Here is a 19,010-nt window from a genome sequence, read left to right as displayed (position 1 = left end):
TTTGTTTTCTACATGTCAACTGTCAGTTTAGCATCTTTGTTTTCTATCCATCAACTGTCAGTTTAGCATCTTTGTTTTCTATCCATCAACTGTCAGTTTAGCATCTTTGTTTTCTATCCATCAACTGTCAGTTTAGGCTGCTCGCCAGCTCCTCATCACCACTTCAAGATGGCGGCCCGATTTCTCATGTCACAGCAGCCAATGCTGCGTCTACTTATAACATGTCTATGAGTCAGAGTACAAGCGGCTGTGCTGATGATTAATGACTGAAAGGTGTGTTTATATTATGTCGTTGGACGGTTCGGTGGAAGTTGACGCTATTTATAAAATGCAACGTGACTTCCTGGAGCTGTCCTATCAAAATAAAAGCAGGGCTAACTCCCCCCACAAACAGCACTGGAAGTGGACGCCATTTATAAAATGCCACGTGACTTCCTGGGAGCTTTCCTACCAGAACAAAAGCAGGGCTAACTTCTCCCACAAACAGCACCAGCGAGCAAAGACGCCGTCGCTGCTCCTGCCCTTTTTTTTATCAAGGCTGACATTCAAGGTGAGGCTTTAATAATAACACCGTACTTTGTCTATAGGCTTGTGTATTTTAGCCGCCAATAGTGGCCATAAACGAATAATCACCTTGTAAATGGAGTCTCCCTCCTTTTAGCACTCAGCTAGCAAGCTAAGCTAACATGATAGCATCTGTACACAACATCACTAACCACGGCTTTGACTACAAACTCATGTTTCCGAACAACAAGAAGAGTTCAGTCTTAAAGTAGAAGTGCACAATTCGATGACATGTTCCCTCACATGGCTGTTAATAACAAAGAAATGAAGTATAAATAACATTTAACGAGCAATATCGGCCGTATATCAATATATCAATATATCAAGGCCTGTGGTCACGTGACGTTGGAGGGCATAGACATCTTGTAAGTAGACGCAGCATTGGCGAGAAATTGGGCCGCCATCTTGAAGTGGTGATGAGGTTTGATTGATTGATTGATTGAAACTTTTATTAGTAGATTGCACAGTTTAGTACATATTCCATACAATTGACCACTAAATGGTAACACCCCAGTAAGTTTTTCCACTTGTTTAAGTCGGGGTCCACGTTAATCAATTCATGGTAGCCGGCGAGCAGCCTAAACTGACAGTTGACGGGTAGAAAACAAAGATGCTAAACTGACAGTTGACAGGTAGAAAACAAAGATGCTAAACTGACAGTTGACGGGTAGAAAACAAAGATGCTAAACTGACAGTTGACAGGTAGAAAACAAATATGCTAAACTGACAGTTGACAGGTAGAAAACAATGATGCTAAACTGACAGTTGACAGGTAGAAAACAAATATGCTAAACTGACAGTTGACAGGTAGAAAACAATGATGCTAAACTGACAGTTGACAGGTAGAAAACAAATATGCTAAACTGACAGTTGACAGGTAGAAAACAATGATGCTAAACTGACAGTTGACAGGTAGAAAACAAAGATGCTAAACTGACAGTTGACGGGTAGAAAACAAAGATGCTAAACTGACAGTTGACGGGTAGAAAACAAAGATGCTAAACTGACAGTTGACGGGTAGAAAACAAAGATGCTAAACTGACAGTTGACGGGTAGAAAACAAAGATGCTAAACTGACAGTTGACAGGTAGAAAACAAAGATGCTAAACTGACAGTTGACGGGTATAAAACAAAGATGCTAAACTGACAGTTGACGGGTATAAAACAAAGATGCTAAACTGACAGTTGACGGGTATAAAACAAAGATGCTAAACTGACAGTTGACGGGTATAAAACAAAGATGCTAAACTGACAGTTGACGGGTATAAAACAAAGATGCTAAACTGACAGTTGACGGGTAGAAAACAAAGATGCTAAACTGACAGTTGACAGGTAGAAAACAAAGATGCTAAACTGACAGTTGACGGGTAGAAAACAAAGATGCTAAACTGACAGTTGACGGGTAGAAAACAAAGATGCTAAACTGACAGTTGACGGGTAGAAAACAAAGATGCTAAACTGACAGTTGATGGGTAGAAAACAAAGATGCTAAACTGACAGTTGACAGGTAGAAAACAAAGATGGTGTTCAGCGTTTTCCTACTCAAATGAGCGGACTGTTGAAAATGGGAATCAGAGGATTACTTTTCACATGTAAGATTTAACATTCATGTACTATTGGTTGTATTTTGTGAAAAGAAAGTATAATTGTAACTAGGAATAAGTCTTCAAGTAACAATATTCAATTAAAGCTGCAAGCAGCGATGGACGGGACCGACTTTGAGGGCTCATAAAATCCAAACCGGAAGAGTAATTAAAACTCTTTCATTACCTTTATTTAGAAGGGTTCAATCTCTCTCCTGTGCTAATTTGAAGCCGACACGACAAACGCGCTCAGAGGAGATAATGTTTGAAAAAAGGTGACTGTTTTTACACAACTTTTGTTTTGAAGGGGGAATTGCAAACTTCCTGTTGATTTTTGCTGGGGGTTGTCAGTGTATGAAATATAGGTCTAAGTGAGACCTACATAGAGGTTTTTGTTTCATGTCTCTATGACATTCCTAATGGGAGTTACATGCAGTTTTGTCTGTGTTTTCTTCCTAGGGGGCTCTAGAGCGCAATTTTGAGTTTTGGGGTTTGGTTTTTTGATTAGATCGCAATTTTTGCCAGTCCTAATGTGTGTGTTCAATTTGGTAAGTTTTGAAGCATGTTAAGGGGGTCAAATTACAGCTCAAAGAGGCAGCGGTATAATAATAAAACGCTAGAAATACAATAGGGTCCTCTGTCCCAAAGGGACTCGGTCCCTAAATACTAACATTGTTGGGTAAGACGCAATTTGGTTTTATTCTGAATCCAGTGAAACAGATTGGTGGTTTTAGCTGATATAAAGACTTTCAGGTGTTTATGTTTAAAGTATTTGGCAAACGCTTTTATCCAAAGCGACATACATAAAAGATACATATAAAACAATCTGTGTAAACATGATCATTTAAGGGAAGAATGTAATACAACATATCAATACAAAGGGTCAAGACAGAATAAACTCTCTGCTGCTGCAGCAACAGAGATACAGTCTATAGATATATAGATATCTAATGTATTCATACATTGTTTATGTAGCATGTATATATAAGCTAATCATATTGTTTCTTCAACTTCAAAATAGCTGATGGTTTTTTTCCCCTTCTCTGGGATTATATTCCCGGTTTTGATCTCGGACGTCTGGTCACTTATAGCATATAAGAATATTCTATTACTGTTAAGCAAACTATGAATAATAAAACATGTGTCCTTTATCATAGCTACACGTATGACAAAAAAGCGTGTGAATCAGTGGTATTCAGTGAGGTAAGATGAATTAAATGTTCATTGCTCCTGCCAAATGAATTGCACTGAGTGGAGCGGATCACCACTCCAAGATGGCGGCCCCGCATCTCATCAGCTCCAGTAGGCAGTAGCGCTCCGTGCTGCGTACCCTTAGAAGATGGCTATGTTCGAGGGCCCAATAAAAAAACATGGACGTCTATATTTTATGCACAATGCAGTGGGAAATATTACTGCCCCCTTCTTTGAGTGCAAAATAAGGTTGCATATGTGTGTGCACCTTATTTATATATATATATATATATATGTATATATATATATGTATATATATATATATGTATATATATATATATGTGTATATATATATATATATATATATATGTGTATATATATATATATATATATATATATATATATATATATATATATATATATATATATATATATATATATATATATATATATATATATATATATATATATATATATATATATATATATATATATATATATATATATATATATATATATATATATATAGCTGTAATCGCAGTCAGGGCTGGCATGTCAAATAGAAATAAAGTGTTGAAACGAAATGTAGTCCAGCAGACCCAGTAGGATCTTCCTGATGTCTGCTGAGCTTGCATCTCACAGTCATCAAAGAGCGTCAAAGGATTCTTGACAGCTGCAAGGCAGGGCTCTTCAGTGTTGGCGCTAGGAATGTTCCAAATGGGGTCCCACAGTACATTTTTGGGGTCCCACTTTTTTGTAAGCGCTTTGAAAACAAATGACGCATTATCCTGTTGTATCTCACATTCTATATTGTTTTGGATAAAGGTTGTCATAAACGTTACTTCATTATAGGGCTGGGCCATATATGGAATATACTGGATATATCGCGGGTAGGGATGATGTTTAAGAAATTATCGATTTCGATGCCATTATCGAACAGATTCCTTATCAATTCTCTTATCGAATCCAGATAGGTTGTTGTATATGGAAAATAACAGAATACTTGGTTTAACAAAAACACACTTTTGGCAGCCTTCACTTATATTTTTTAAGAAAAAAATAAAATAAATAAATATTGACTATTAGTGCCCCTTTTAATTGGGCCACCTAAGAAAAATACATGCAGGGAAAATCCTGCATTCATTTGTATTATTTATTAGACAGACATGCAAACTCCGGAGTGGTGTAGGCTACAAGATAACGTTAACGTTATCAGACACATACAAAAAGGCTAACGTTACCGTTAGCCACTGACTATGCTTAGGTAACGTTAGTCTAGCTAACATTACTGCAGTCCTGTTTGACATAAGAGGTAACGTTATTTTAGCCTGAAGGCTACAAGTGAGCAGATATGGAAATGAAGCGGCAACAGTTAACGTTAGTTACTCCCCCCGGCACTATCACTGGGACTGCAGGTTGAAGCAGAGGAAGAGGGGCGTGCTTTGTCATCTGTCCCTGCTTCTCCACGACACCTTTCTCTAACCTTCAGGTTATGTACGGCCTGAACATGTTTCAACACGTTTGTTGTACTGCTCCCCTTACAGGAAAGCAAAGCCTGGCAATAATTGCAGATAACCATTTCCTCGTTGTATTTCTTAGTATAGTGAAGCCATGCCTTGGAGCGTTTTTTCCAGTCCATTATTGTTGCTGCTTCTGTATCTGCCGCCAAATGACTGAGCTATGTCATTTCTGTCATTAAAGGCAATAATTAATTTATTATTTAGTCCTTTTATGTTGAAAAGTATCCGAATACATTTTGGTACCGGTACCAAAATATTGGTGTAGGGACCACCGTATCTCCGCAAACCCAGCTAACACATAACGTTAAAAGAACGTTAGCTAATGGTTCTCCCGTTCTTAGTTCAAACCAAACCTAGAACTAATGTTTAGAGAACATTAGCATTAATGCCGCATTTTAGAACTGTGTGTATTACTTTATTTATCGTACGTAAATATTCGATGTTTGGACATCTGTCCATTAAATCATGAATCGCCCACGTTTCATTTGAGAATTCATAATTTCTCCCACCTCTTAAATAGACCCTTTTAAGATTTTAAACCTAAACCTGAAACCTTTTTTTCTTCATTGATCCAGGTTCCTGATTGTGGATCAGAAGAAGTTATTTCTTTATCCTGGTGACTGAGTTCAGGTGAGCACTTAAATTGCTTTTAGAATTCCTGTCTGCTACAAGGTATAGTAACATTGTTAAAACTGTGTGACATTTCATAACCTATGATGAGCAATTTTTTGGTCATAAAATACTGTATAGTTCTGCAAAATATTGGGAAAAAATATATTTTTAGAAGTGTGCCAATCAGAATCGGTCAATACCGTGAAAGAGTATGCTATCAGCCAATGGCTTTAAATGATGATCACAAAAGCCGATACCTTACTTATCAGTGTGGCCCGCCACGAAAGAATTACGTCCGCCACAAATAAAAAAATAACTTTATTTATTTTTTGTCCTGTCAAGCTTCTCAGGCAAATCATATAGTTGATGTAGATGCCCATATAGGCTGTTCAGATTTACTTTACAAAAGAGAAGTGTAGGATACTTCTCTTGTTGCCTTATTTGTATTTGACCACTACTGTTTTCTGTTTATTTGTTACTGACTGTGGCAGGACACCTCTGCCTCTGTTTCACTTTATGTTGCTGGTAAATAATATGGTTGTAGTAGTAGGCTAAAGTTAAATTATTTAGTATGCACTTATTAAAGGGGCAGAGCTTTAAGAGACATTTTAGCTTTTATATTTTATAAGATATATTTTTTGTAAGAACCACAATTAATAAATATATTTCAGTGAATAACTTATTGTTCAAATCTGTATATAAATATGTACATAAAGTGTTGTAATTATATTGTAAAATGGATGGATGGATGGACGTTTAAAACAAAACTGTTATTATTAATTAGTAAGTATACATTTTTTGAGCCTTTTTAGAGAAAATCATATCATTGTAGTAAATTATGCAAATTAATCGATGATGTCATGGTGACGACGCCCATAGCCACGCCCCCGCCGCCACAGGTATCTTGGCAGTTTATGGGAAACACTGCTTATTTTTTATCCTCTGGCATGTAAGACCACTCCTAAGTTAATAATACAGGATTTTCCCTACCTGTAATTGATTGTGGTGCACAATAAAAGCCACCGCACCTTAAAAATTAGTTTTTCTACATAAAAATAAATATAAGTAATCTATATAAATGGATATACTATATATATATATATATATATATATATATATATATATATATATATATATATATATATATATATATATATATATATATATAGCCTGTTTACTGTAAATATTTGCCAAAAGTCTTTGATCATGGAAACAGCACTGCCAAAACAGAATGCTGGGATGATGCAAGCGAGAAGCACGCGATTGTCTGGACGTCTGCGATGTAAACGTTGTTATATACGGCAATCTAAAAAATGTACAAATATTAAGAGGAGAGTAGCGCTCTTTCTGCAAATTGCCCATTTCACCCGCTCAGTGGCCTTGTGGTTAGAGCAGGGGTGTCCAAACTTTTTCCACTGAGGGCCGCACATGGAATAATTAAAGCATGTGGGGGCCATTTTGATATTTTTCATTTTCAAACCGTAACAAAATATATGCATTTTTTACTTATTTTACCTTTAGGGGTCCCGGGTACCATAAAGGGTCTCAGTCATTAAAATGTTAAAAATAAGTCAGATTATTATTTTTTTTAAATTATTTAACGTTTACAGTAAATCTCTATATCAACTTCAAATTATGCAAATGCAAATTAAAAAAAAATGTTTTATGGCTTTTCTGTCAAAAACAACTTCGTTTTTTTTATAGTAAAACTGAAATATGCAGTATTTAGTAATTAGAGCCCTAAAAGATCAATAATGCAGGACACCATTGATTTGAATTATTTCATATTTTTGAGTAAACACAGTGAAAAGATAAATAAAAAATCACTAAATATATTTGGGATCCAAAAGGTGCCCCACTCATAAAGTGATACATTTTTATTAGCTTTTTCTTTTACTTTCAACATTTAGGTTACGAGATCAACTTCAGATATATCTGTCGATTTTATGCTGGAACTATTATTTTGTTTGTTTTATGCGCTTTTGTCTAAGAAAACTTTGATGTTTTTATATGGCTACTATGCAATATATGCAATATTTACCACATAAAACATTTTAAATTGAAATATTTGAAGTAATTGGAGCCCTGAAATTAATTCATTACAACATGGATTTTTTGTCATTAATTTTATTTTTTGAGCAATGGCAAAATAACAAAAATGAAGAAAGACAAAAGAAAAAAAAAACAGCCTGCATGGCAGCTTTTGTGTCAACATTGCAACTTTTTCTCCCGGGTGCGGCCACCGCTGCTGCTCACAGCTCCCCTCACCTCCCAGGGGGGGGGGGGGGTTCAAGGGTGATTGGTCAAATGTAGAGAATAATTTTGCCACACCTAGTGTGTGTGTGACAATCATTGGTACTTGAACTCTTTCAAGGAGACAAAGTGCAGAGGGAGTGAGTGCAACACTCACTATAATTTGGTTAAAAAAAAAAAGTACAGTATAATACATGATTAGCATCTGCCGATCTTGCTCATATCGCAATATAACACCATGTTGGGAACATGTAATAGTTATACAGTGTAGTAAAAGTAGTTTAATGGATTACTTGTACACACAATAAGCTGTGAGTGCTGTTAAGGAACATGATTCTACTTCATATTTTGGTCAGTCTATTCCAGTGGTTCTTAACCTGGGTTGGATGGAACCCTAGGGGTTCGGTGAGTCAGGCTCAGGGGTTCGATGGGGGTCAAAACACACCCGACTCATCGTGTAAATAAAAACTTCTCCCTATCGGCGTACTACGGATACGACAACAGCAGAAGTCAGACTGATTTGCAGGTGTGTCATTTGTTGTGAGTTTATGCACTGTGTTGGTTTTGTTGTTTGAACAAGGTGATGTTCATGCACGCTTCATGTTCTGCACCAGTAAAACAACATGGTAACACTTTAGTATGGGGAACATATTCACCATTAATTAGTTGCTTATTAACATGCAAATTAGTAACATATTGGCTCTTAACTAGTCATTATTAAGTACTTATTAATGCCTTATTCTGCATTTAACCCTCTAACCCTGACCCTAACCAAATAACTCTAAATTAAGTCTTTGTTACTTAGAATATGTTCCTCTAGTGTCCAAAAAACTCTAAATTAAGTCTTTGTTACTTAGAATATGTTCCCCATACTAAAGTGTTACCAAAAACGTAACTTTGTTTGAATTTGAAAATGTTTTCAAATTTATTTTTAACTAAAGAAGGGTTCGGTGAATGCACATATGAAACTGGTGGGGTTCGGTACCTTCAACAAGGTTAAGAACCACTGGTCTATTGGCTGGATATTTGTGACCACCAAGTGCTCCATCTAGAGTCTATACCTAACATCTAACGACTAACACCTTTTTTTACCAGCACTTTAGCTTCGCCGCACACTAAATGCAACGTCTGTTCAGAGTGCTTCGTATCTGTTTCTACCTTTTTTACTTCAAGTTTCATATTCGTGTGACTGAGTTCAGCGTCCCAAAGATAGGCTGCTACACAGTCCAGGAAGTCTCTGCATTTGTTGACGCACGAGCGCCTGATCTGTAACGCCACACCACTGCATGATTGCCCAACAGGCACAGAGAGCTCACTACTAACTCGTCATGTGAGGCAGAAAGACTATAAGAGACAAAACCTTCTTCCTTTGCTTACTGCAAGTCTTTCATAAATGTGGTCGCAGCAGTCTGCGTGCTTTGAGAAGATACACTGAACATACGCATTTAGGCTAAAAAAAACTAAGGATGGCAGTTATAGAGAACAACACTGCACTCCTGGAAGACTAGGATGTGTTCAGTCTTTTTGTTTTGGGTGCTTTCCCAAATGACTTTGTGACACAAACCCTTTTGTGAAGCCAAACAGGTTGTCTAATGCCCCGCCTTGACTCTTCATCAGCCACAGCATTCCTCGTGTTCTTGTCACAATAGAGCGCCAGGATGGACTCCAGGTCTCGCAGGCTTCCCTTCTGCCTGTCAACTTCAAAGTCCTCGTACGCCTCCAGCGCCACGCCGTCCTCGTCCTCCTCACTGGGCTCCAGCAGGCTGTACAGCAGGGACACGGTGCTGAGCGAGCGCTTTCCCAGGGCATCGGCCGCTTTTAAAGCAGACGTGGACCAGAAGGTAAGCCGACTGATGCAGCTTTTGTTTATGAAAGGACCATACACCAAGGGGTGTCCAAAGTGCGTCCCGGGGGCCACCTGTAGCCTGCATATTGTTCTTTATTGGCCTGCGACTAGGGGTGTAACGGTACGTGTATTTGTATTGAACCGTTTCGGTACGGGGGGTTCGGTTCGGAGGTTTACCGAACGAGTTTCCACACGGTCATATTAAGTAGCGTAACGCACGTTGTGTAAACAATGCACACCGAGGCACAACACACGGCATGCTAGCAGCTAACAGGCTAGGATAGGCTGACCATACGTTCTCTTTTCACCGGACATGTCCTCGTTTGCGGAGCTGTCAGGACGGAGTTTCTTAAATGCCTCAAATGTCCGGCATTTTGAGTTAGGGTTGCGTGTATTTTCAATGTACGTTCAGGGTTAAGAAGGGGTTAAAAACAAAACAAATTGTGCGCGCAGCAGCATTGGTGAGTGACGGGCAGAGACAGAGAGAGAGTTATGATGAACGCGTATGCGTCGTCAGGCTCTGCTTTTTATCCATAGATTTATCACATTTAATTTTTTATTATCTATAGCAGGGGTGTCAAAAGTGTGCCCCGGAGGCCATTTGCGGCCCACAGCTAATGTTTTAAAGGCCCACGGCACATTCTAAAAGTACTATTAAAATAAACAAAAAAATAACAAAAGTGAAATAAAAAAGCTTAAAGGTTAAATGTAATTTAGAAAAAGTTGCTATGTCGACTAATAAAACAAAGCTGGTTTTTTTCTTTCAAACTGTCATTGCTCAAAGCATAATATTGAATCAAAATCAATGTTATTATGAATTATTGACCCATCCAAGGTTCCCATTACTTCACATCAAATATTCCACTAAGAAAAATATTTTTGGTGGAAGATTTTGCAAATTTGGTAAATAAATAACCCAAAAATGTATATTTTGTTGTTTTCTTACTGTACCGAAAATGAACCGAACCGTGACCTCTAAACCGAGGTACGTACCGAACCGACATTTTTGTGTACTGTTACACCCCTACCTGCGACACAATCTAAAGACAAAATAAAAACATCCTGGATTGGAACATTACTCCTAAAAATTTTAATATGTAATTTTGGGATGACTTGCATGTGAATGCTAAAATGTGCTAACTGCAGAAATGCACTTAAATGCTATCGTTAGCATGTTAAGAGTTAGTCTACCCCAGGGCAGCTGTGGCTATGAAAGTAGCTTACCACCATCAGGTGTGAATGAATGATGGGTTCTACATGTAAAGCGACTTTGGGTACTTAGAAAAGCGCTATATAAATCCCAGGTATTATTATTATTATTATTATTATTATTATTATTATTATTATTATTATTATTATTATTAAGTCACACACACGTCAACCAATAGAAAATATGCGGGGGCTGGTCATGGCACAAGTGCATTGTGGGTCATGATGGTGGTGTATTGTGAAAAAAAAGATGCTACATGCTACTACGTCCGTACCTATGAAAATGGATCATTTCAACATTGGCGGTAACTTATAAAAACTGAGAAGGGCTGAACAAAAATGGCACCGAAAAGGAAATCATATACTGCAGATTACAAGCTGGACGTAGTGAAATATGCAGCAGAGAACGGCAATTGAGCAGCAGAAAGAAAGGACATACCAGAGGTGACACCGGGGAGGAAGATTTCATGGGATTTAGCGATTAGGAGTGACAGATTGTTTGGTAAACGTATAGAATGTTCTATGGAATGACTCTTGCCATAATATGTTACGTTAACATACCAGGCACGTTCTCAGTTGGTTATTTATGCCTCATATAACGTACACTTATTCAGCCTGTTGTTCACTATTCTTTACACATTTTAAATTGCCTTTCAAATGTCTATTCTTGGTGTTGGATTTTATAAAATAAATTTCCCTCAAAAATGCGACTTATACTCCAGTGCGACGTATATATGTTTTTTTCCTTCTTTATTGTGCATTTTCGGCCAGTGCGATGTATACTCCAGAGCGACTTATAGTCCGAAAAAAACGGTATGTAAAGTTGGTTTAAAAAAGTTAGCATGCTAACAGTTAGCATGTATCGAAGACCAAGTTGCACATCTGAGCTGTTTGAGAAAAAAGTTGGCTAAAAAAGTTAGCATGCTAATGTTGGTATGTTAGAATATTTAGGTTAGCATGATAACCCTTAGCGTGTGTCAAGTACCAAGGAGGTGTTTGGCTATGAAATTGGCTTAAAAAGTTAGCATGCTAACATTTAACTGCACGGTTTCCTCTTGATGTAATTGAATGTGGTGCGCCGCCACAGCATTTTTATTACTGCCACACCTGGAAAATAAGGGCTATTTTTGTACTTGAAAACAAATTAGAGTAATAATATAATGTAGCTCCTCAGAAGAAATCACACAAAGTCCGAGGCTACAGAGGGGGGATGAACATCATATGACGGCGTCATCTGCATATAAATGGAACGCAGCATCTGACACATTATCACAGAGATGGAAAACAACAATGAAACTAATATGGAACCCTGAGGTACACCCTTTTAATACAGGGAGGAAAGGCGAAGAGGACCCAGTAAACTGGATGCATTGGGTTCTATTGGACGGGCAATTAGAAAAGCACTTTACAGCATGCTGAGATAGACCAATACTGACCAAAATGATCTGGTCTACTGTATCAAATGCTTTTGATGGGTTGATAAATATAGCTGCACAACATATTTTGCAATCCAATGCCACAAAAATGTCATTCACAACTTTGATAGCAGCAATTATGGTACTATGTCTTTCTAAAACCTGATAGATGTTAAGAAAGCAGACCATAGGTGTGTAAGAATTCTTAAAGTTGTTCACCAACACACCTTTTAAGAACTTTGGCTAGGAATCATAACTTGGAGATGGGTCTATAGTTGTGATCTCCTCCTTTCCACAAAGGTAAAACATAGGCTGATTTCCACATGTTAGGAATCTTATTACCGGGCAAGTAAAGATAAAAAATATGCGTAGGAGGTTCTGCAATAAAATCAACCTAAAAAAGAAGGGCTCAAGTTTGTCAGGACCTGCACATTTACTCAGATTTACTTGTTTTAAGGCTCTCATGACCTCAGACACATCAAGAAGAGTAAAACTAAATGTAAACCTTCTGGACATTCAGCTGATTTGGATGTGGAGATTAGGAGTCAATGAATCTAAGTAAATACAATGTTCAGTAAAACAATTAAGTATGGCTGATTGGTCCTAATACAAGTTGACAGCTCATAGTTTAGAACTGATCTGCCAAATATCAAAAAGATTGAGTGAAATGAAGATGATCATAGCAGAAACTACAGAACGTCATGGATGTGGTAGTCTTCAAGCTGCTGAGATGTGGTTCCTACAAAGAATGCTAAGGATGTTCTGGATAGTAGAATCCCAAATGAACAAGTATTGGGCAGAGCTGGCACTTGCAGCCAGATTATCAAGACTATTAGTACAAAGCAAATCCATTTCCTTGGACACGTTTTTAGAAAAGAGCAGTTTGAGGACTTTGCCCTAAGAGGAAACACGTGGATGTCAACACCTGGCATGACTTGAATGGCTGCAGAGAACCACTGGTACTGACTATCTAGAGCTCAAGTTCAGCAAGAACAGAGCAGACATGATTGTCACCAATGTCAGAGTCTAAAGAAAAAGGGCAGCATAACTATATTGTCTATCATACAGTCTTTAAGTCTCTTCACCTTCCACCAGCGTATGAGCTATCTAAATGTTCCAAACTTGTTTCTCTGTCAATGGATCAGAATAATGTTGCTGGTCAAGTTGTCATAGTGGAGCTCTGTGTGAATGTAGGCTTTTACTAACATCATGTTGTTCTTCTTTAGACCACAAACTAGTCAAAGGGGACCTATTAGGCAAAACCAACATTTCTTACCTGTTAGTACCTGTTTTTATGTGTTTGGGATCCCCATAAGTCCTGAAAATGTGAAATTCAACCATGGAAGCATGGCAGAGATATTTATAAAACAATGTTTCCTTCTTCCTAACTTGCTCCAAACAAGCAATTTAGTGACTTATTTTTCCTTAGTTGCGTCAGCAAATATCTCCAAAAAGGCCAGAGGTTTACCCAAAGAACTTTATGCTAGTCTGCCATTCTTTTATTCAGAAGTAGTCGTTGTAGTCAATAAGTTCCTTCTTTTTCTCTATCCTCTTGTTGTGGGGCAGACTGGCTCGCACATGCATCCTCCCCTTGTTGCCATTTCTAATACAAAGTAGCGTGGGGTTACAATTTGTATATGTCAGTAGAATAGCTATGGAAGCTCTAAAAACAGAAAGCGGCTTGAAGATGGTCTGTAAAATATTATCTATGCAACCTTTTGACCAAATGATCAACATTACAGGTTGTGTAGACCACAATGAAGTCTTTTAAATGTAGAAAATAAATGGTAAACGAGCAGAATCAACAACCTCAATTACATCAAGACAAGATATTCAATCAAATATTGTTAATGTTCATATGAAAAGGAGCTGAGGTCAAAGGTCTTATTAGTATATCAGGTTTTTGTCTCGACACCGATTGTCCTTTTGTTTTCCCATGCTGCTATTTACTATTTGCTTGGTTAAAAATCAGAACGTTTTCCAAGCCGACTATCAAACATCTGAGAGGGATCCAATCAACACTCACTTGCGTACGTGGCTTGGTAGCCAGGTATGTATGTCACTGGAGCAACATCTCTGGGGGTCTTTTTATAGGACATCCTAGATTCCTTGGCAGCCAACATGCGTGTCTGACTCCTGCTATTTGCCACGGCCTCTCTCACAAGATATTGTTACCCAGGGTCTGAGCTCTCGGTGTTCCTGTCAAGAATCCTGGCAGGCCTACGTATGCAGTGGTGTTGGGACAATGTCTCACTTCAGCTGTTTCATGCCCCTTTTTATCCTCTAAATAGAAACTATTGAACAGGTGCGGATAGTGCTGTGCGATATGGACATATATATATTATATATAAATAAAACAGGTGGTGTTTTTACAATGTATTACAGTAAATGGAAAAATGACACCAGTTTTTGTATTTTTTACAGTAAAATTCTGGCAACTGTGCTACCAGTTTTTTACTGTAAAGAATTTTTACAGATGGATAACTTGCGTTAAAAGTCATGACTCAAGCCGATATTTATTTATTTTTAATTCCAAAAAAAATAAATGTTTAGAGTGCGTTATAACAATGTGTTGCAATACTAGGTACGTTTTTCAATTATATGAAATTACACGCAGCAAATTTTTATTTTTTTTCTGTCAGAATGAAAAGTTGAATACATTTAGTAGGAAAAGGTGCATATTACTTCCAGGCTTTTGTGGGCTACACCCATGTTGTAGGCTCCCCAGCTGGATGGGGTAGCGTGGAACCCCCCCCTCTAGCAGGAAGGCGGAGAACAAGTCGTGATTGAGCGCCCGTCACCTTCTCCCCCGTGCCATGTTGGCCAGGGCCAAAGACCCTGCCCCATGTCCCCGCAGGAACATCCACTTAGTTGTGATGCAATTACGGAGTTCATTCCTGCCTCAAAGACAAACAAGGCATATATGGAGTACCTAATATATGATATTGTTTTTGTTGTTGTTTTTTAGAGTTCTCGCCTCTTGAGCTCGTCCAGAAACTACAACAACTCCGACTCAAACAACGGCAGCTGGAAGTTGCCGTCCTCGCTGGCGTCTTCCACTCGATCCTACGAGCGTTCGTGGACAGACTCGCCGCTCAGCAGCAGGACTAAACCGGTACTAAGGCTGCAACGTGTGTGTGTGTGTGTGCAAGATAGATGCTTATCAACATTTGTATTTTTCTTGTCCTCCCAGGCTGATTCTGATGGGAGGTTAGGCCGCTCCGGTCTGTTGACTTCCACTGATGATGGGGATTCCAAACGGGCCAAACTGGCCTACAGTAACAGAGGACTGTACTCTGGAACCTCCAGCACCTCCCATACAGGGTCCACCTACTCCAGTAGTGGACACAACAATGCAAGAGGTACTGAAAACCTGATGACACGATATAATAAAGTCCTTCACTGAAATGCACAAAATGAAGTTACATCTGGCATGCACCTACAAAGATCATCCGGTACCTTTGTGTATCAGAGAACAACTGTTTAGATACATTAATTATGAAGAGACGTTGTCTTTTATTTCTGGTGTAATCCTAGCTATATTTAAAATGTACAGGTGCCTTTAGTTTTTGTTCCAAAGTTACTAAATGAAGACTGAAGCAATTTTTCCCATTTAAAACAAAATCCGTATTAGACACCCAGAATTAACACAGAACACATATTGAGAATTATAGTTTTACGTTTTTACGGAAAACAATATGCAACATATAGGAATTACGAATGAAAGACTACACTTCACCTTAGTTGGCCCCCTTTGTACTTTGCTATGAAATGGAGACTGAGTCCCCAATAAGTGGGATTCTTTGTTTGAGTGATGTATTTTGCTGAACGATACACGGGCAAATGTTTGTTACGCACAACGTTTGGCCATACATTAACTAAACGATATACAAAAAACGTAGCAAACTTTTGGCGATAATGTTTGTTGCAAACCTAGTCCTACGAAACAGGTACTATATAGTCTTGGTGTTTTACAAAGTCCAGGCTTTCCCTTCCCACTGATCATGGCGCACCGCCACTGCAAAATTGAAGCCGCCACACCTTAAAAAAAAATTTTTTTTAACGTGAAAGCTGATTTAAAGTAATATAATGCCTTGTAGCCTCCAGAAGAAGTCAAAAGTCAAATGCTATTTTTAACATTTATTGCCAATCTTATGCTAACAACCGGCCCATTTCGAACAGGTATTCCCTCTCGTGCCAACACTTGTCTCAGTGTTTCCCCAGACACATGACAAAGCCTCCTAGTGATGAACCAAAAATTCATCCACTGAAAAAAGGCTTGGATCACGCAGAAACAGTGCTGCCAAAACAGGATGTTGTGATGACGTGAACAAGACACACGTGATTGCCTGTAGTGAAGGCAACGTGTCTGCGATGTGGACGTAGCTTTAATACTTCCGATATATACCCGCAGAATCAACAATTGACAATGGAGCAAAACGATGTAATTTAGAAAATATGGTTAATGCTAAATAATAACAGATTTGTTTTCATACGCATGTATTTGTATACATTTTTAGAGCCTTTAATTAAAACTTGCTGTTGATTCTTCCATACTTGTGAGCGCCATTAGTACACTCCTTGTAAATAGTAGGGATGATACTCGAAACCGGTTTTCCCGGTTGTTCGATAAGAAAAGAACCGAGTCCTCGGACTCTAATCCCTTTTTGAGAACCGGTACCCGTTATCGAGACCACTATAGTAAAGAAAAAGAGTTGGTTCTTTATTGGAATCCCTCGGAATGAATCCCGTCCCGACCAGAAATGCTCCGTGTGACATCACAAGAAATCAGTCACGTAGCTCAGTCATTAGGCGCAGATAGCGAAAGCAGGAAAACGATGGACGGGAAAAAAGCGCTCCAATGTGTAATAAAGTTCAAAACAAAAAGGTATAATCCAATGAATAACTTTACTGAGAGATTTGAGCAGACTACGAACACATGACGAACACTTTTACGACCAACCGGAAACATAGCAACCAGGCTAGCAACGCACCTCCTTTCCGGCAGCTGTCGCAACGTTCTTAAAACAACCGCAGCACATACATATATATACAACACATCTCCCTTTTTTAACTTTTGTTTTTCTTTCCTTGTAAACGTTACAAAATCACACTGTATACGTGTTGTCTGTCTAATTATAAATAATGCAGACGAGGCGTGTTGGCTGAGTTCTTGACGTTTACTTTCACAGCGTGCTCATTCTTAGCTGCCGGGTGACGATATGCAACACTTGCATGCTGGATAGTGTAGTTGTTATATTCCCTAGCTCATAACATCGTTCCCCCTATAAAGAAATAATGTTAACTCAATAAAGTGTATTTCTTTTTTTAGCTTTAACTTTTCATTTTTTAGCATTGTAACCACATTTGCAAATAACTTTTCTCTTCATAGAATTTTCTTTCAATAAAGAAATAAAGTGCAAAAATGTCAAAGCATCATAACAAACAGTTATGTCAAATAGCAGCAGAAGTGCACTTTTTGGAGAGCTGTATTATTTTCAGTTTTGTGCCCAAGGGACTGATTTTATTTAACACTATATTATTATTTATACACCTATAGTGATCACAGAGACAGGTTGTTTTTGTGTTACTGTATATATTTGTTTTTCTGAAAAATCCCACTTAATATACTTTGGGTAACAACAGTCAATAGTTATTTATTTTATTTTATTTTTTTGGGGGGGTAACAGTCAATATTTATTTATTAGATTAAATTGCTTTCTTATATAATAAAAGTGAGCTTTTGTTAAACCAAATATTGTGTTTTTTTCCATATACAACAATCTATCTGGACTCGATAAGAGAATCGATAAGGAATCGGTTCGATAAGAGGATTCAATAATAGGCTCGAACTCGATAATTTCTTATCAAACATCATCCCTAGTAAATAGTCTTCTTTTTTTAACTCCACAGCGATTCCCTCCTTTCCACGCTGGTCTGTTGTCTTTTGGGGACTCTTATTGAGTTAGCAAAATTAACAAAACTCTTCAAAAGGGGAAAAAACGGCGTGGCTCAGTTACTAGAGCGGCTGTGCCAGCAACTAGAGGGTTCCAGATTCGATTCCAGCTTCTGCAATCTGAATCACAGCCGTTGAGCGTGTGTGTGAGAAGAAGACACTACTACAGCATGTAGTCCAAAAGATGCACATTTTACAGTCACTTGTGATGTCATAACAGGGCTAATGTTAGCATAAGCTAGCTAAAATATAAAAACATCTACATGTAAGTGCAACATGTTTTCTCTAGTTTGAAGTGGAATTGTTGTAGACTGAAATGTGAACATTTCTACTGACACACATGATACAAATGTTCCTTTTCATACTTTGTGAGTAAATATGTCACTTATTAGTGTGTAGTTGGAGTGCGGTCATGTGACCGCCAGGCTGTGCTTGATTGGTGGAGAGGAGTCAAAGGTCACTAGTGCTCATCTTGGATTGGTGAAACAGTCATGTGACACAAGTCTCTCTAAGGAGACTAATAAATAAGTCTTTGCAAGCACTATTAAATAGTTATAATTTGATATAAATAAATGCAGCGATCGGAATAAAAGCCAATGTTTCTCCTTCTCAAAAATACTAACAAGTAAAATGTTGCATTTAAACTACTCTGACATGTACAATTTATCCAAAAAGTTACTTGAGTACATGTAACAAAGTAGAGTAAATGTAGAGAGTTACTACACGTGTTTGTTACAGTTTCTTCATTTGGGTGTATTAGGAAAAAGTGTCAATCTTGTTAGGGCTGCACTGCAAAAACTGAAATCTAAGTAAGATTAAATATCTCAAATAAGGGTGATATTTGCTTATTTTCTGTCTGAT

The 19,010-nt window shown here is 38.0% G+C and overlaps 1 protein-coding gene across 4 annotated transcripts in view; it reads left to right on the top strand.

The window, feature by feature from the left end:
• Positions 1-328: 328 nt before the first annotated feature.
• The window catches only part of marchf7 (membrane-associated ring finger (C3HC4) 7), a 33,803-nt gene continuing 15,121 nt past the window's right edge, over positions 329-19,010 (top strand). For 2 of the 4 annotated variants that reach the window (XM_062035088.1, XM_062035068.1), the window contains exons 1-5: positions 331-550; positions 5,434-5,488; positions 9,373-9,564; positions 15,162-15,308; positions 15,387-15,555. In XM_062035088.1, the coding sequence (XP_061891072.1) occupies positions 9,382-9,564; positions 15,162-15,308; positions 15,387-15,555 (499 nt within the window). In that variant the 5' untranslated portion in view covers positions 331-550; positions 5,434-5,488; positions 9,373-9,381. Of the gene's footprint in view, positions 551-5,433; positions 5,489-9,340; positions 9,565-15,161; positions 15,309-15,386; positions 15,556-19,010 lie in introns of all 4 variants that reach the window. The other 2 variants (XM_062035078.1, XM_062035059.1) reach the window with 2 other exon arrangements.

Source organism: Entelurus aequoreus, linkage group LG02 (genome assembly GCF_033978785.1).
Source record: "Entelurus aequoreus isolate RoL-2023_Sb linkage group LG02, RoL_Eaeq_v1.1, whole genome shotgun sequence".
Taxonomy (NCBI): domain Eukaryota; kingdom Metazoa; phylum Chordata; class Actinopteri; order Syngnathiformes; family Syngnathidae; genus Entelurus; species Entelurus aequoreus.
Note: the sequence above shows the minus strand (reverse complement) of the source record. Positions and strands in the feature narration are given on the sequence as shown.